Here is a 19,839-nt window from a genome sequence, read left to right on the forward strand (position 1 = left end):
TGGATGCAAAATTCTTTTCATGCAAGATATTCTCATTGAGGGATGGGAGGTAAATTTAATTTTGCCAAGTTATCTTCCCTCTTTCACCCCAGCCCTATGCCTTCAGAATGGAGCCAGAGCTTCTGAGTAAAAGGGAATTGTGTAAAATATTCTTCTCCATTAGGAGAATCTTGAATGCCAGGCAGAGGTGGGTTGCTGCCGGTTCAGCCCAGATTGGCCGAACCTGTAGTAGCGGCAGCGGGAGGCTCTGCCCACTCACCTAGATGCAGGAGCACACCCGAACCAGTAGTAAAAAAATTGGCAACCCACCTCTGATGCCAGGAATAGAGAACATGGCTTTCCAACACTCTCCAACATAACTCTGATCACCATGGTGAATGATGAGGCTTTCTGGAAGTTGTGGCTTTACAACCAACAGTGTCCTTTAATCTAAGCAGAATCCCTTCCACATACCTAATGGCAATAGCACTTAAAGTTATATACCACTTCACAGTGCTTTACAGCCCTTTCTAAGAGGTTACAGAGTCAGCACATGGCAGCTAAAATTCTACACCACTACCGTATTTCCACCAAAATAAGACCGAGTCTTATATTATTTTTTGCTCCAAAAGACACATTATGGCTTATTTTCCGGTTAGGTCTTATTTTTTTGGGGGGGATATACAGTACAAAAAGCCTCCGTCTGCTGGCGATCTTAACTGGGGCTTATTTTTGGGGGGGTAGGACTTATATTACGAGCATCCTGAAAAAATTCATGCTAGGGCTTATTTTCCATTTGGATATTATTTTTCAGGGAACCAGGGTATTTATATTTGTAAGTCACCCAAAAAGGAAATAGAGATTTTTTTAAAAAAAAAAAAGTCTAAAATTTAAGAGTCGGAGATAATAAATTTGTCGGAACAGTTATCCCTAGCCTTTCACAGCCAGCACAGAAGTTATATCTGATAGTGACATCTCATTGTTTTCTCACTCTCCTCTTCCCTGTTTGGCCTTATTAAAGTCTTATTTCACATTGCTTCCATGCCAGCTCCAGGCTGACATATTCCTCCCCGTGCTCTGTTGAACGAGCATCAAGAGAAAGAGGATGTTTGATCCAGGAGAGGTAAAACCTCCCAGGATCTTCAAGCAATGCTGTTTCAGTATTTATTCCTTCAGCTCAACTTCTTTTGCACAAAATAATGCTCTCTAGCAATAGGTCTCTTCTGCCACCTACAGGCCTCCCCTGTCAACACAGAGCGCAATCTATCCTATAACACAGAGGTCTTCAAACTTGGTAACTTTAAGACTTGTGGACTTCAACTCCCGCTGGCTAGAGAATTCTGGACGTTGAAGTCCACAAGTCTTAAAGTTGCCAAGTTTGGGGACCCCTGCATAACCCTTGAGACAACTTCTCAAACAGGATTATGTCTTAAATCTTCACCTTGGAATAAGTTGTGTTTGTTTGTCTGTAAACTAAAAAGGCAAACATTCTGCTACTTGTTTGCAGCTTGGGTGTAAATCCCTTTTCTAAGAAAACAACGTTTTAATTCTAGAATAGGTAGTAGAACCCAAGAATCTAAAGAAAATAAACAGGATTGCATCCCCCCTGGCCCTACATAAATAGTTTCTGAGAATGAAGCTTTACAGATAAATCCATGCAACTTGGGATTTTATTATAGTAGATACGTTCTGATAAGGAAATGGAATGTTGAAAATGGAAATATAAGTAATATTTCACTGTTATTGTGAACCTACTGCTAAGGCCTGTATTTGAAAATCTGGTTTATGACAAATAAGCCAGGCATCCTTAAGGAGAGAGAATTATGGGGGGGGGGGGGGGGAAGATGCAGAGGGCTTACTTTCAGAGGATGTCCTATTGTTTTTCATATCACTTGAATTACTCATCTATCAATCATGCCTGTAATATGGAGATCTATATCTTCTGGCTAGTAATTTAAGAAACCAAAGATTGAATAAGCTGTAGCATCACTTCAGAAGAGTACGATTCTTTAACAATAAATGATTCATATCCATCTGCTTCCCACAGTTCGAAGTGAGTCCAAAGGAGGTCAAATGTTGCTGATAGCTATCCTGGGGTCAGCAGGGATGACTTGCCTGACAATACTACTGGCCTTTTTCATTATGCTACAGTTGAAGCGGGCAAATTTCCAGCAGCGCATGGCCCAGGCTTTCCAAAATGTGGTGGTGAGTCCCTCATGCTAGAAGGAGATGCTTGTCTACTTGAAGCAAAGAGATGGCCAAGTTCCCCTCTTAGTGAAGGAGGTTAAACCACGGTGCTCTCATTGTTAGGAAAAATAGTGTGCACCTTTTTTGAAAGAAGAGATTTGGCAACCATTTGTCTGAAGGGTTTCCTGCCTGAGTAGGGGGGTTGGACTAGAAGACCTCCAAGGTCCCTTCCAACTCTGTTATTCTGTATTCTGTAAGGTCTATTGTAATGCATAGACTCTCTGTGCCTATTCCCTTTGGTTTAGCAAAGGCCCATCTCTCTAACTAAGAGCTCCATGGAGGTTTTACTGCAATTCCATTTCTCACCTTCCCAATGGTCACTAAGATAGCATAGCTTATACTGGTTGGCAGGCACTGAAGCCAGTTGCAGTATAACATAGCCAACTACACAAAATCATGGAAATCTGTATTTTAAGTGTGCCTTGAAAGCAAGGGAAATTAATTAATACGAAATACTGAACCGATCCTGCTTTTGGAAACCTTTCCTTTAAATTCTTTTTAGAAAAAAATCAGAGACATAAACACAATCTCCCAAGACGTTCAATTGATGCAGCGTTAAGCGATCCATGTAACAATTTATCACATGATGCTTGCTTGATTTTTTTACTCAGAGGGATGAACCAGCCGTACAGTTCAATTCGGGAACTCTGACTCTAAGCCGGAAAGCCAAAAATAGCACTGAGCCTACAATCTACCCAGTTTTGGAATGGAACGACATCAAATTTCAAGATGTGATTGGAGAAGGCAACTTTGGGCAAGTTCTGAAAGCCCGAATTAAAAAAGACGGCTTGCGAATGGATGCCGCTATCAAAAGGATGAAAGGTGAGCATCTATCTCAGAGCAAGAAGGGACATCCAGGCAGAAAATCTCTGGGAAGGCATCTGTTGGCTTTATCTGTCTGATGTGGAATTCGCCTCTGATTTGAATGTGTATTCAGGAAAGAATCCTATTATGTTCAAAATCATATAAAGAGAGCCGAAAAGCTCTTAAAAAGAAAGAAAAGGGAGGGTTGTTTGAAAGGCAGGAAGAGAATTCTTATTGAATTTGCTGGTTTTCATTTTTCTACTTGGAATTGTTACCCGTGTTTTTTCCTTGATTGACTCCAAAAGTAACCCAAAACATAGGCTAGGCCCACGGACTTTGCACAAACTGTGATTTGTTTTTAACTAGTTTGTTAATCAAGGCACACGTCAACTGCAAATTCTCACCAACTGTGGCTGCAAGTTGTTCAGCATGCTGGAAACACACTGGAATTCCTACCAGTTCAGATTGGTTCGGCTGAACTGGTAGTGGTTCGGCAGCTTGGGTCACTGGAACTGGTAGCGATCCAGGCCTGCCATTCCCCCGAACTGGCTCTTCTTGTTTTTGCTTCTGGGCATGCGCAGAACAATTTTTATTGCACTCCATATGCATGTGCAGTGCGCATGCACATGCAGCATGCATCAAACACACACACGCATGTGATGCACACACGTGCAGTGCAGCACAGCCGCAGCTGAACGAACCGGCAGTAGCAACTGCCAGAAACCATCCCTGAATCACACGCTGCTTAATAACAAAGCAACTAAGTTCCTTATGGTGATTCCTTAATGAGGAATTTCAGGTATCAAAACAATGTTGTGTTCCATTTGAAATTACTATTATATGCACAAACATGTGAAAATACAGCTGCCCATTCTTTAGCTGGTGTTATATATTGTATACCCAGGGCAGATTTTAGTGGTACTTTCTCAAGGTTTTCTACTCCAAGAATGAATGAAATGAATGAATGAATGAAATTTAATTTGTTAGCCGCACCCTCTCCAAAAGGACTCGGGGCGGCGTACAATAAAACACATACAATATACATATATATATATACAATACATATACAAATACAAATAAACACATACACGTACATGTACATGGAGGAGGTAACACTCATAAAATATATATAAAATAGAATTAAAATAACCATTTAAAACACCCTCAGTTAAAATTACAAAATTTAAAAAAAACCGTCAGGAGCAATAGGATAAAACTATGGTTGAGCCAGGCCAGCTAATTGGAAGAGTTGGGTCTTGAGCTTTACACGGACCTCTGCAGCGACCTCTGTAGCACAAGAAACCATATGGAGTGCCTGGCTCCTATTCATCTGTCTCCTCCTTCCCAAAATGCCCTGGGACATAGAGATAAGGAAGGACATATGATAGTGTTGTTGGAAGAAATATCCATCTGGTTCAATTCCAAGCGAGGAGAAAGACACTGGAAACATGGAGGCAGATTGGAAATATGGTTTAATGTTGAAGCAGAACCACATAGGTTCTGGGCAGCTGACTACATGGAGTTGAGAGTAAGGAGTGTTTATACCTTCTCTTAGGCTTTGCACTTGAGCTTCCTGTTCCTGTGCAAGAATATGTATTCTATTGTCTATTGTCAGACTCCCATGGGGCCATGTACAAATCCTAGGCGTTTGTTTGAGCTACGTTTGGTTGAAGTTTGAACTACTGGGGATGGTACAACTGAGATGATACAATGAAGGGGCTTTGGGCAATTCCTATTGTGGCTGAGGGCTAATCCTACTTTTGTTGGATCTTGGGTGAGGGTATTTGCTTATGAATAGAGCTAACTCTTTATCACTTAAGCGCTGACATCTGCTGCGGGCTATTAAGAAAGGTGGGGGCTGCTTTCCAAGAGCATGTTTCTCCATTTCTTATGAAATATAATATTCTACCTTTTTAATATTTCCCAAAAAGAGGGGTGGGTGCTAACTTTCTAGTGTGTTAATATTTAAAATTGAAATCATGAGCAACCAACCACCAAGGTCTAATCTCATTGAATACAATTGGTCATATTTTTGTCTTTTATCTTTTTACTATATTTTTACTATGCGTTGGCTGCTCTATTGCAGAAACTAATTCAGCAGGTTATAAACAGCAAGCAAGCAACCAATGCACTTATGACTATTGAAAATTGTCTTTTTGTTAGTTTTTAATACATCTATTATTGGACATAATTAAAAAAACAGATGCTATTCATAATATGAACAATATTGTATTAATTAAGTGCTGCAAAGATTAATAACTAAAGACAATAAAATCAAACAACAATTATTTGCAGAATATGCTTCCAAAGACGATCACAGAGATTTTGCTGGAGAACTGGAAGTACTTTGTAAACTTGGACATCATCCTAACATCATAAACCTTTTAGGTGCCTGTGAACATCGAGGTACATTTATTTTCAGTGGATTTCTTTAAAATCATATTAAGGAAAATAATATTATTTGCAGTAGTAGCTATACTGCATGAAAACATTATGATGCAATTTCATTTTCTTACTATGTATGTCCAGGTATCTCTCCTCCAAATTTGGACACTGAAGTCTAGACTAATCATACCCCTTCTCTAGCTACTAGCTTAGGAACACCATGTTGTATTTATACCATGGGGTAAAACTTTGGAAGATCTGGATGGGAGGCACATAATAAGAAGAAAAGGAAAGATGGGTATTATTCAAAAATGTTTGGCAGCCTGGGTAAGAAACCAGAAAACTAATCTGTGTAAATAAATGCTTCTATAATACAGATTTTCAAACTTGGCAACTTTAAGATATGTGGAGTTCAACTTCCAGAATTCCCCAGTCAATATACTGGCTTGAGAATACTGAGAGTTGCAGTTCACACATCTTAAATCTGCCAAGTTTGAAAAACTCTATTTTATCCGAAAAAAACAACAACCCCAAATACCTCTATTCTAGAAACTCACCCCATAGGATCTCTCCTGTTGGGAAAAGAAATAATTATTCATTCATTTTATGAAATTACAGGTAGCCCTCAACCTACAACCACAACTGAGCCCAAAATTTCTATTGTTAAATGAGACATTTGTTAAGTGAGTTTTGCCCCATTTTACAATCTGTCTTGCCATAATTATTAAGTGAATCTGGTTCCCATGGACTTTGCTTATCTTGCAAAAGGTGATCACATGACCCTGGGACACAGCAATGGTCATAGGTATGAATCAGTTGCCAAGCATCTGAATTCTGATCACATGATGATGGGGATGCCGCAAAGGTCAGAAGTATGAAAAAAATAAGTGACTTTTTTCAGTGCTCTTGTAACTTTGAAATGTCACTAAATGAACAGTTGTAACTTGGGGATTACCTGTATACAATATTTGTTTTTGTTTTTAAATAACAGGCTATCTTTACCTTGCTATTGAATATGCACCCCATGGAAATTTGCTTGATTTTTTGAGAAAAAGTCGGGTCCTTGAGACAGATCCAGCATTTGCCATAGCTAATAGTACAGCCTCCACTCTTTCATCTCAGCAACTTCTGCACTTTGCAGCTGATGTGGCCAGAGGGATGGATTACTTGAGCCAAAAACAGGTGAGCTTTTATTTTATTTTCCCCAATTAAAAATATGGTTGTATTATGTGATTTAGTGCACATCTCCCCAAAGTCCATGAAATAGGCTGAGGTTAATTTGAACCGGGTCATACCCAGTGATAGGATTCAAAAAATTTTCTACCAGTTCTGTTGGCGTGGCTTGGTGGGTGTGGCAGGGGAAGGATACTGCAAAATCCCCCATTCCCTCCCCACCCTACTAACCTGCTTTCCAGCTCCGTTCTCCTGTTCAGGGCAACAAAAGAAGATAAGCTGGAAAGTAGCAGGGGCGGGGCCAGTCTATTTGCCAGTTCTCCAAACTATTCAAAATTTCTGCTACCGGTTCTCCAGAACCTGTCAGAACTGGCTGAATACCACCTCTGGTCACGCCACACCTTATCCTTGGCATTTCTTCGATCAATGCTGGTATCTATCATGTAAAAATATGAACAATAAAATTGTTGCTCCTGTAGAAAACATATCTTGCATATTTCTCTGGTTGTTTTCGCACACAAAAATATGTTATTAGATATAATTTAAGATTCAAATTTGCAATGAGAATCTTTTCTCCCTTTAGTTTATCCATCGGGATCTAGCAGCAAGGAACATTTTGGTTGGAGAAAATTATGTTGCAAAAATAGCCGATTTTGGTTTATCTAGAGGTCAAGAAGTTTATGTTAAAAAGACCATGGTAAGGAAAGAAGAACATTTTCATCATATCTTTCATACAGAAGGGTATAGTCTGTCTCAATGTTATTTTAAAAAATGAAAATTGTCTTTAGAACTTAAAGGTTTTGCTAAAACGTCCTAGATTAAATCTATATCTGATCAAAATTATCCAGGCTAGAAAGTTAGAATTCACTCCTGGAATTATTGAGTGAACTGGCTTTGTCCCCTCCTATCTTTCACACATTTCTTTCATCATTTTTCTTGCAAAGAATACCTGTTCAGGAAGGAGCAGAGAAGAATGGAAGCAGTATTGTTCATAAGACTAGATTTCTCTTGTTTAGAAACTTTATTGGTACCATAAGAAAGTTAGATATTAGTCCATTTTTCCTATTGAGAATTTAGATGACATGATGTTTTATAGGCACTTAAAGGACAAAGATGAATAGTTTATGATAATTAACTTTATACAGATGTGAAAATTGGGTACAAAGAAAAGTGCAGGTGTCAAAAAAAGTCAACAGGATAGTCATAATGGCACAGTCAATGCTCTCTGCCCCTTTTTCTACCTGTGACACACTTACACCTATAGTGGGACTTTGGATGGCTTTTGCCACTTATTCTGTGGTGCCCTACAAGTTTTATAAGTGATACTGTAACTGCACACTTGGATCCTATTTACAATGGGAAAGAGATAATATCCTCGTTATAGAGTTGTTTTTAACCATGAATATGCAGATTAAAAATGGCATGAATGAATAAAATAAATAGTGTGCATACAACAGATATTCCCTCTTTCAAAAAGGCTAAGGAAACCATTCTAGTTTCCCCCCCTTTGCTTATTTAATAAAAAAGAAAAAAGAGAAAAAACAATATAATTAAAACAGTACAATACAATTATATATTGTATGGGCTTATCATTCATGTGTATAAAATCATACACAACAGTTGCAAAAAAGGATGACTGTATTTCATTGCTATTATCTATACTGATCTATGTCTGTAATAATTTTAATTTTCAAGCAATATCAATTCTTCAATCAAACTTATCTTTCCAAAGTTGAAGGATTATCCTCTTAGCTATAAGATGGGCACAGATGATGCATTTTTGTTGTCTAGACATCAATGTCCCTGTAATATAAACATAGTTTGAAAGAATGTGTAGATGTCTAGTAAACTGTTCTTGTTAATTGATCCTGTGCTTAAGGAAACACCTAATATATAGCATGTTAATTTTGTTGTTCTAGGGAAGGCTTCCAGTGCGATGGATGGCAATTGAATCTTTAAACTACAGCGTGTATACCTCCAACAGTGATGTGTGAGTTTCTCTGTTTAGATCATTTTTATATTTCTTTATTCAAGGTAGAAAACTTGGAGAAAATGTATAATGGAATCATTAAGAAACAAACTTGGACCCAGGTTCAAATCTCCATTTTGGCCTTTCAATTCATTGTGTGATTTGGAAAATTCTTTCTCTTCAGAGGGTTACAGTGTTTGTGAAAATGAGGGAGATCCATTTCCCTTGCATATTGTTTTCAACTTAGTTATGTCCACAGAGGGAATCAAAATAATCAAAAAAGGTGGTGTGATCAAAGCTCTGCCTTCTTGTACATGCTTGTGAGAGAAAGAATAAACAAATGAAAGAATAAACAAATGAGGCAAAAAAAGGAAGATTACATCTGATAATTTTGCTTCTATATCAATACATTTTTATAATGCACATTTCTTCCAAGGAAATCGATGCTAAGCTATTATTTTCTTTTGTCTTGTTTGCAGTTGGTCATATGGCGTGCTGTTATGGGAAATAGTTAGCTTGGGTAAGTTTCCTTACCCTCACCCTTTTCCTAGAGTTTTTATTTTGGTAAAGAACATAAAATCATAGGCTGGGTATAGTCAGTCCAGTGTGATTTGTCCTTGAGCCTCCAAGCAGGTCTAGCCTATATTCTTACTGTTTTATTGCATTCAGAGATGCCTTATCTTTTTTTTCCCCTGTCCTCCATTATTAAATAATTCCCCCATTAAAGTAATTTAGGCTGTAATCTCTTAGCCCTAAAAATGATATTTGGGAAACTGTAGAATATATTGTATAAGGTTCACTCTCAGGGGGTAAGATTTTTTTTTAGTATGAGGTTTTGTGTAAACCTCAAGTTTTTGAAACTTGACAAATCTAAGATATGTGGACTTCAACTGGGGAATTCTGGGAGTCCATACATCTTAAAGGTGTTAAGTTTCAAAGCACTGGTACCATATAAAGCCAGTCAACTGTGGGATAACTTGTGGATTAGCAAAGTATGGTTTGCTGTTGTCACACATCTCCATTTTCCTGTCCTTTTTCTGCACTAAAAAACCCTAAATAATTTTATGTATCCCAATGTAGAAAATACGGTCAATAATTTTGGTCAACATTTTCTAAAATTTTCTGGTACAGGATTAGCAGAACCCACCTATTCAATTTAGCTGGCCTGGCCTAATTCCCAATTTTAGTCCCTCAAGCCTGCATTTTTAAGTTTTTTAGGGGTATGCTTTTTAGTTGTTTTTAATTTTTAATTTTCTGTACAGCTGTATTAGGTTTAATTCATTTTTAAGGGTATAGGATATTTATCTTTTGCATTTGTTTTAATGAGACGCCTGTACACCGCCCCGAGTCCCTTCGGGGAGAGGGGGCGGTCTATAAATCCTGATAAATAAATAAAAATAAATAAATAGATACATAATTTTAAAAATACTTTTAGGTATGTTACTTTGACCTGTTCGTTTTCTTCCCTAATCTGAAAATCGCTTATTTTTGCCACTACTGCACTTTGAATTGATACATTCTGAGAACTTCTTGTGCTTTTATTATATTGTTTCTATCAAGAACATCATCCTAGCATGTAGCTTGCTCAACCAAGAAGCTAATAAATAGAAGGCCAAATCAAATCTTTTCTAATATTAGTATCTGCATATAGGAACCATATTTATGTCTTAGTATGCATCATTTTATTTGTTGGATATATTTGGTTTTTATCATGTTGCTTGTTTGGTTTTTATTTCAAGTGCATATATGTGCTCATGAACTCAAAGTATAGTATGTTTATGACAGATTGCTATGTAAATGTTCACAATAAAAACTAATGTTAATGGACATGAAACTCCTGAGTTCCAATACCAAAACAGGAGATGATGCTAGGAGTTTCTGTTCATAGACTGGCTGATCTGTTTTTTGACCTTTTATATTTGAAAATTGCACACTTGAATTGCGGTTTACTTCTGGATGCCACTTATATTCCAGATGTGGTTTGCCAAGCAAATTGGGCTGGATAGGGGGTCGGCAACCTTAAACACTCAAAGAGTCACAAAGGTCCTAACTGGAAGCCCCACATTCAACTCTGGAGCCAACCGGAAGACCCCCCCCACCATAGAGTCTTCCTCCCACCATAGAGTCTTCTCCTAGCATGGCATCCTTTTTTGTCTACCTGGCTTAACTGAAAGCCCTATCAATTGTGGAGCTGACTGGAAAACCTGCCACTTGCCATAGAGTCTCCTCCTGGCATGCTGTGCTTTCCCCCCTCCCAACCGGAAGCTCCTCTCAAAATTGTGGTGCTGACCAGTGATAGGGAGCCACAGCAGAGGGATGAAAGAGCCACATGCAGCTCCAGAGCCGCGGGTTACTGACCCCTGGGCTGGATAGTTGGGTTGAGCAAACAGATTGGGCTAGGAAGGATAGGTTCAAGAAGGAACCTATAAAAAGGAAGCTTTTTTGCTTCTTTATATATCCATGTGTGCACATTTGTCCAAATAAAAAAATAAGGCGATATTAGCTTCCTCTGCTGTCAACAATTCAGAGATATTAACAAACGATTGTTAAAAGCAGACAAAAATGGAATCTTTGTACCTTGAGGGTTTTATGTGAACTTATAATGCAGAATTTTTAATTTTACTCTACCCTTTCATTATCATTTATTAATAAACAGAAGTCAACTCAAACGTTTCTGCCCTTTGGTACATAAAACTTCAAGCAGTTGTTTCCACTAAATCAGACATAAACTATGTTTCATAGCTTCACTATTTGTGGTAAACCTGAGGAATGGAGCAAAAATGGAAAAATGATGAATTTCTGATATCTGGGGTTTATGGTCCAATTTTGTAGAGCTGATCTAGATAATGATATGCCCAGCCTTGTTGATAATATCTCATTTGTCTTGTTTTAAGAAGACAATTATAAACCTATTGTCATCTAGAAGAGTACAAACAAACCCCCTCCCTCCCAAAAAAGAGAAAAAAATAGTTTTCTTCTTTAGGTGGAACACCATACTGTGGGATGACCTGCGCAGAACTCTATGAAAAATTGCCCCAAGGGTATAGACTGGAGAAGCCACTCAACTGTGATGATGAGGTGTAAGTCTCTTGGTTCTTGCTATACTGAAAATGGTCTTGAATGCCCTATGGGTCCAGAGGTGAGATTCAAATTGCAAAAATGAACTCACAATAGTAAGTAAACTTGTTTCAAGAAAGAAAAGAGGTGACTATTAAAATAAGCCATAGATGAAGAAAAATGTATAAATCTCAAAAGAACATACGAATGAATGAGGACAATGGATATGCGTAATCAGTCTATGTGATCGTAATTTTTTGTACAATATGTCACATTTCAACATACCTCTGATTGATGATTGGCTGATTGATTGATTGATTGATTGATTGTCTATGGAGATTCTTAGTCATCCAGATCATGGTTGTCCCAAAGGTGCTTTTTCAAGAGGCAACTGGACTTTCTTATTTTTCTTTGAAGATGTTTCCCTTCTCATCCAACAGCTCTGACTGAATGGTGTGGACACCCATTGAACTACTCAGGACACAGACAAACCTCAAAGTGGACTCAACAACTCTCTAAAAGAATGCAAATGACCAGGTCTCTGCAAGGAATATAAATCCTTCCATTACCACACCAGACAGTCAGAGCTGAAGACGCTTCTTAGATGAGAAACGAAATGTCTTCAAAGAAAAACAAGAAAATCAAAACAAATATTCTTTGGGATTGATTGATTGATTGTGCTTAGTGGTTGGAGGTCATATCTTTATTGTACGGTTACAACAGAATCTTGCAAGTCTGGAAATATTTCTCCCTTCCTTTCCTGTTACTCTCCAGTAAACTAGGAAGGGGCCTTTCTGAAACATAGTCTGTCTCTCTCTCTCTCTCTCTCCTTCTGAGATAAATCTTTTACATGCTGATTAGTCTACAGTTCTTCCTCCTGTCACCCAAAGCCATTCCCACCTACCATTAGAATTTCTGCCTACATCACCTTTTTCATAAATTTGACAACTTCACATAACTTGTCAGGAAAAGTGTCCCATGTTCTAGAAGGGGGGGGAGAGAAAGCAGGGTTTAGTTTTGCATTCCCACTGTTCCCGCTGATAGAATGCTTGAAATGTTTTAGATAGTCATTATGAATCCGGTTGCATTAGAATCAGAGATGGGTTTCACAGAGGTTTACTACTAGTTCACCCCACGTGTACACTCTCACTTCGCGAGCGCCTTCCACGCACGTGAATGGCCTTCCGCACATGTGCTTTGCTCACACGTGCAGCTTGCATGAATGTACATGGCTTCGAAAAAATAGCTAAATAGGATGGCATAGAGCCAGGGTGGGTAGATGGGTGGGTGGGTGGGCCCATCTGCAAGTCGCCACTACCAGTTCGGCCGAACCAGTCCGAACGGGCTAAATACCACCTCTGATTAGAATGTATGACATTCTGAAAACAAGCTAGGTCCACAAAAGGTACTTTGAGCTCAAAATGAAAACTTTTTAAAATATATGTCTTGATCATCTCCAGCAGAGTAGTGATCGCACATTTTGCTGCCTTTCTTGTTATCATATTTGCTTTAGTAACATGGCTTGTGCTCGGAGTCATCTCCCAGTGTGTATTTTTCAAGAGATGGTTGCAATGGCCTAATCACCTTAGCTTCTATAACAAGTACTTAATGATGATGAGTTATGTGAGTTTTATAGAGCAAATAGCCAATGTGGAAAAAAACAATTGATTCCCTGCCTGAAAATCCCAATGCCTCAATGAAATCTGAATGGCCGACCGGGGCGGGGTGAGGTGGGGAGACATACTGTAAAATAGGTTCTATTATTTTTAAATGACCCACAAATACAGATATTCCTAGATGGGAAAATGTATAGCTTTGCAGTATTGGGAGAACAACTTCATTGAGGGTGGGGATGGGACCTCCAGAAAAGTATTTTGGATGGAAGAAAATTGTGTCAAGAAAAAAGATTGGAAGGTCATCCCACAGCATAGAGATGAGCCTCACCTTTCTATAAAATGCTTGTCTAGATTGGCATTTTAAAAGGCACCGTAGGAGATATTCTTCGTCTTTAGTTCAGACTGAAACTAATAGGAGCTGTTCTTCTATGCATTTCCCAGAGTTTTCAAGGAAAACGTCCATTAGAGGGTCCCTTTACTATTTGCACTTAGCTTAGGAGCTATTAAAAATGGGACCACTAATAATAATGATCTAGGGAAGGAATGGATAGTCTGTTTTGCCACAGACCATCTCTGTCATTTAATAGACTTATTTTTAAGCATCTGGTAGTTATTATAAGGTAAAAGTTCCCCTTGCACGTATGTGCTAGTCGTTCCCAACCCTAGGGGGTGGTGCTCCTCTCCACTTCAAAGCTGAAGAGCCAGCATTGTCCGAAGACGTCTCCGTGGTCATGTGGTCGGCAGGACAAAATGCCAAAGGTGCACGGAGCACTGTTACCTTCCCACCAAAGGTGGTCCCTATTTTTCTACTTGCATTTTTACATGCTTTCAAACTGCTAGGTTGGCAGAAGCTGGGACAAGTAACGGGAGCGCACTCCATTACGCGGCGTAGTTATTATGCATACATAATTTTTGTTGTTCTGGCTGATATTTCCTTCTGATTTTCCCCCCTCAGTTATGATTTAATGAGGCAGTGCTGGAGAGAAAAACCTTATGAAAGGCCATCCTTTGCCCAGATACTCGTTTCCTTGAGCAGGATGTTAGAAGAAAGGAAGGTAAGAATAAACAATGATTTCTGACATCCAGTCACATTTCCCATTGAAATGATTGCCCTGAAACTAACTTCTATTTCACATGGGTAGTGAAAAGATGTTTTGTCATAGCATGGTTGGAAATCACCTTCAGTATTACTGTGAAAATCTCTCATGCATTTCGTGATTGGGAAAAAAACATTCAGAGGCAGAATATCACAAAATTCTAAAGACAATTTCAGGTGGCCTGGTCTAAACAGTCCACATTCAAGTGTTTGGACATATCCTGACTTAAGATTTTTTTTTTCCTTTTAACAACCCTGTAATCCCTTGTGTCAGGGTAGAGTCAGAATGACTGATGGAGCTGAGCATTTACTGGCTGGATGCCCTTCCTGATGCCTATGGAGAGCCCACAGCAGATATTTTCTCTTTGCACCGAGAGAAATATCTGCTACTACCTAGGATCAAATTCACAGCTCCTGATTGTGAGGTGAAAACTCCACCTCTAGGCCACCATTCCACTCCATGCTGACCTAAGAATAATATAGCTGAAAAAAACGCTGGGACAAGAATATTTTTTTCTAAGAGAAGGAAAATAGCAGAGGTTCACCAACATAGTTTTTGCTTTAGTGGAGATTAAAGTAAGAGATCTATGAGAATTTTCATCATTAAACAGTGGGGATTTAGCTCAACGATTCAAATCTTTTCTAATAATTTATTTAATGATTAATTTCTGACCACTAACTGTACAGACTAGGTAACTCCATTGTCCACTTACTGATACTATATTTCTGCATCATTCTTTTTCTTTTCCCATTTTGCCCATTCCTTCTCTTTTTTTCTTCTTTAAAAAAATGATAAATAAATAAATAATGAAAATAATTTGCATCAGCTGCTATGTACAAGTAAAATATATAAAGCTTATTCTTTTCAATTGTATTTCCAGACTTATGTGAATACAACTTTGTATGAAAAGTTCACCTACGCAGGCATTGACTGTTCCGCTGAAGAAGCTGCTTAAGATGGAAGATTTTAAATTATTTATCAGTTCGAATGACTTAAGAGCTTGATCTCCTGGGGGAATGTTTTGTGAAGTAAAAAAAAAGCGGTGTGATGACATTTTCTGTATAATACTTTTTGACTATACACATACAGGTAATCCTTGTTTTACGATTACAATTGGGATTGAAATTTCAGCTGTTGCAGTCATAAATTGAGGCATTATGTGACTGGGCTCAATTGTTATGATTGTTTTTATGACAGTTGCTAAACATGTCACCAGAGTCACTAAAGTGAATGATGGTGCCATTAAATGAACCACGTGGTCGTAAATGCAAACCCATTTTATCCGGCAGCTATTTTTGCTGCCTTTTGCCAAAAAAAAAAAAAAAGGCAAAAAATGTCACAAAATGCAATCAGGTGACCGCAGGATGTTGCAACCAAAATTGTGAGCTGTTTGCCAAGGTCCAGAGTATAACCATGTGACCATTTGGCTAATATGAGAGCCATAATCTCAAAGACAGATCACAAATAACTTTTTTTCAAATCGTTGTAACGTCAAACGTTTCTTAAGCGACTGATTGTAAATCAAGGACTACTTGTACCTTAAGAGTGTACTTTCAAGTCAGTATGCTCTAGAAATGTGTGTACATGTATATATGTATGTAAATGTGTATGTGTGCCAGTACCCAATACTTATATCTAAACATTCAGTTTCTCATTCTCTATGCACTGCATGCATACCCAAGCACCATTCGGATGAGGAAATGGCACAAATAAATATATTTTACAGTTCTTTATGTTTCATGTTTCTTTTTTTTTAAAGTCAGATTTATATTGGGAAGTCCAGACGGGGGAATCTCCAAGGGCCCAATTGAGTAAACCAGATAATCTATTGAGGCTCATTAAGTGCCTCAGTGCCCCAGGTTCCAAAGAGAGACGATTTTGCTCTCCTGGAAAGTGGTGAAACAAATTAAAAATGTTCCTTAAGACAAACTTATAGATTATTGGAGGATCCTTGTAAAACACAAGAGAACAATGGTCTTAAAAAGAGTTTTGAGATCACTTTACCGAAAGAGAGCAAGAGAGAAGGGAGTGAGTAAGTGGGGGGATCAAGTCATTTTCAATCTGTATATATATTTTCTTCATGATATTCTGTCCCTAACCTAGTCTTTCAAATCTCTTCTTCTCTTTCCTTCCACCATACCCAGCATTAGCCTTTTCCACAGAGCCAAGTCTTTGCATAATAAACCCACAGTAACACGATTTAGCCATTTGTGCCTTGAGTGAGAACTCTTGATGGCTTTGGTAAATATATAAATAAAATAAGTAGGCAGAGCAATTCAGATGGGTTCATTTGAAGTACCTGCTAAGAAACCTGATGTTCTACCAAGTTATTTCGGAGGCGGGAGTCAAGAGGCTGAGATGTTTTTTGCTCATTCTGCTGACCTCAAGCAATAGAGGGAAATATTTTAGATTAATGTTAATCTAAAAATACTCCTTGTTTGGGAAAGGAATTGAGAACATCTATGTCCTTCCTTCCCCGGCATCCTCTCTTGATATCAGAATTCAGAGAATAGATACTGAATGAACCATGCTGAGTAGGATACTTGAAAAACATCCCAACAGTGTCTTGATTTCTAAACTAGTTTCAAACACAGCTTGGATGATTCAAGGGGTAATGTTAATCAAGATCACCTGAATATGATGACTAAATCTTTGGACCAGATCTGCCTCCCCAACAGTGGCCATGAACTAGATCAGATTCATGTATAGGTATAGGTCAGTGACGTGCAGGCAGGGGAGGCACAGCCTCACCACTGTCATCATGAAAAGAAAAAAAATGTAAAAGGAAAAAGCTGAGCTAGTTGCTGCCTCACAGTGGATGACTCTGCTTAACTGTTTAAAAAAGCCTCTAAAAAAGCGCCCTCTACTATGAGGCAGGAGAACTGCATGCCTCATCTAGTCTGACTTTAGGTGTTTTATGATCACTCGAGCAGAGTTAAGCAAGGGTTAAAAGCCTAAAAATTCCTGACGTAGGTGAGGCACGCAGTTCTCTGCCTCATAGTAGAGGGCACTCATTTGGGTGGGGCTTCTTCAGAGGACCCGAGGCAAGAGCAGAGTTGAAATCCTCTCTGAAACAGCTGGAAAAGGTACGTGTGGGTCGGAGGGAGGGGGAGGAATTCAAACTTCATCCTTCTGGTGCGGGGCTTTGGGCAAAGGCTGGAGGGAAGGGTTAGGGTTTGATTGCAGGCAGAGCCACTTTGCCTTTTCAAACCTGTAATCAGTGAAGCTGGGCTGGATCCTTCCGGGGCTGGGGGAAAGTGTGTGTAGTCCAATCCAGTGTGTGTGTGTGTGTGTGTGTGTTTGTGTGTGTGTGTGTGTTTGAGAGAGGAGGGAGGGAGGGAGGGAGGAAGGAGGGGAAGGGAGAAGAAAAAGAAAGAAAGAAGGAAAATTCTTTTGCAAAGGAGAAAAACAAATGCTGTTGCTTTAAATCGGAACTGAGCATGCCTGGCTGTGGAATTCTGGGAGCTGAAGTCCACAAGTCTAAAAAAATTTGAAACTCACCACTGGGTCAGTGCCTAACCAGCCATAAACCTCATCACACGTCACTGGTATAGGTGTATGTGTATGTGTATATGATGTATATGTGTATATGTATATGTATGTGTATATATGTATGTGTATATGTATATGTGTATATATGTAGGTATATGTTTGTGTATGTATGTATGTATGTATGTATGTATGTATGTATGTATGTATGTATGTAAACAGAAAGCAAATAAGCTATTACAAAAAGATGAGACATTTTATTTCTGCAAACAAAGGGAACTGATCAACAAGGCAGTTACTATCACTCAAGATAGAAGGTTTCTTTTCCAAATTTTCAGAAATACCCGCTATTAATTACATGATGCACTTAGTCTAATAGTATGTGTTATCTTTCTTACTCAAATCGACTTTGAAAACCTTCCACTCCCATTAAACAACCTAATCCCGTTCTGGATTAGGCATACACCCTTGTTGCATTTCCTTCTCTATAGCAGGACAAATAGTCTTGAGGTATAGAATGTCACACGGAGGCTCTCTATGAATGGCAGAGATTCTCCTTCTGCTGAGGGTATTTGGCAAGTGCTACTACTGGACTAACTGCGGTGTGCTGGAAAAGAGACCCCGGAGAGACTGACTGTGACAACCCCTTCTGACCACTGACCAGAAGGCCCAATCATGTCTTCAAAGAACAATGGATTCTATAGTTCACGCTGCAATTAAGATTGAATATTTTATTTTGGGGAGGAGGGCTTCTCTGACATGAGGTTTAGTGTTGGTTTCCTCTTATTGTTTTTGAAAGGAGATTATTAAACCGAGGTGGCTTTTCAATGGATTTTCCGTTCTGCTCCTCTCAAGCCTACATTATTCCTTCAAGCAGGGACTGAATGAAATGACATTATTCTTCGTACAATACCCTGAAGTCAGAAAAGAAATGCTTTGGCTTTAGAAGAACATAAGAAGTGCTTGGGATATGTGGGGGGGGAGGTATAGGGAGAGAGAAAGACCATTGATTTAGAGCAGGGGTATCAAACTCAGTTTCATTGAGGGCCGCATCAGGGTTGTGTTTGACCTCAAGGGGAGAGGGGGGTGGCTATAGGCCCTGGCCAGCTCACTGTCACTCGTGTTGGAGGCGCTTGTGGTGGGTCAAGCTCCATTTTTGCTGACGGAGGTACCGTGGGCTGGTCCTTCGCTGTTCTCAGGGCACCTGCATGCCAAATCCAGCCTTGAGTTTGAGACTCCTGATTTAGAGTCCTCTCTAAATTGAAGGATTCATTCTGTAGTTATTTCAGTGCTGAATAAAATAAAATAAAAACATTTGGGACTATTTCAAGAAACATAATTTCCTGAACTGGAGGCCCTTTCTTTTTCTTTGTAATATTGATATGTCACCAATAAGCAATGTTGGCTGATTATATATAAATTTACACAGAAATAGCAAGCCTTTGGACATGACACCTGACCTCAGCACCAAATTGGGACTTTCCTGATACCACTACTCTGACCATGTGAAATCTCCAGACTTTTAACAATTAGTGGAGAGTTACTATTAAATGTGTGGTGTTTTAGGTTACCAAATGTGGTTTGATGTTATCATAAACTTATATTTGGGTAATTGAGAACATGCTCATGCCGAAAGACTTCTAATAATAGGAATTTTCTATATACTGCTCTTTTCCTACAACTGCAAAGTGTGAAACTTTCTAGATTTGCAACCCTTACAAAACCTCCCAAGAGGGGTTTATCATGTAAATTTGACTTTAATTTTAAATGTATCCTTAGGGAGGTTTATTATTTTAGTATTCTTCTTTTACGCTGGTCACATAAAAGACGAAGGAAAGAATTCTCCTTGCTGCTAGATGGAGAATCTTGCGGGGCTTTCTCCCTTGTCTATGTGTGTATGATTGTGTATGGTTGTGTGTTTGGGTGTGCACATGTGTGGAGGGAAGGTGGGAGATGGGAAGGAGAGAGAGAGAAAGAGAGAGAGATTCTCTTTGATATGGATATCTGTGAAATGTCATACAAA

At 38.9% G+C, this 19,839-nt stretch overlaps 1 protein-coding gene across 1 annotated transcript in view; it reads left to right on the forward strand.

The window, feature by feature from the left end:
- The window catches only part of TEK (TEK receptor tyrosine kinase), a 62,988-nt gene extending 46,943 nt beyond the window's left edge, over positions 1–16,045 (forward strand). Inside the window, exons 14-23 of the mRNA XM_081941616.1 lie at positions 2,027–2,184; positions 2,838–3,048; positions 5,326–5,436; positions 6,407–6,597; positions 7,172–7,285; positions 8,508–8,578; positions 9,037–9,077; positions 11,541–11,637; positions 14,186–14,285; positions 15,208–16,045. Of these exons, the coding sequence (XP_081797742.1) occupies positions 2,027–2,184; positions 2,838–3,048; positions 5,326–5,436; positions 6,407–6,597; positions 7,172–7,285; positions 8,508–8,578; positions 9,037–9,077; positions 11,541–11,637; positions 14,186–14,285; positions 15,208–15,282 (1,169 nt within the window). The 3' untranslated portion in view covers positions 15,283–16,045. The remainder of the gene's footprint in view (positions 1–2,026; positions 2,185–2,837; positions 3,049–5,325; positions 5,437–6,406; positions 6,598–7,171; positions 7,286–8,507; positions 8,579–9,036; positions 9,078–11,540; positions 11,638–14,185; positions 14,286–15,207) is intronic.
- Positions 16,046–19,839: the final 3,794 nt, after the last annotated feature.

This window comes from Natrix helvetica (assembly GCF_964273705.1).
Source record: "Natrix helvetica genome assembly, chromosome: 2".
NCBI classification, from domain to species: Eukaryota; Metazoa; Chordata; class Lepidosauria; order Squamata; family Natricidae; genus Natrix; species Natrix helvetica.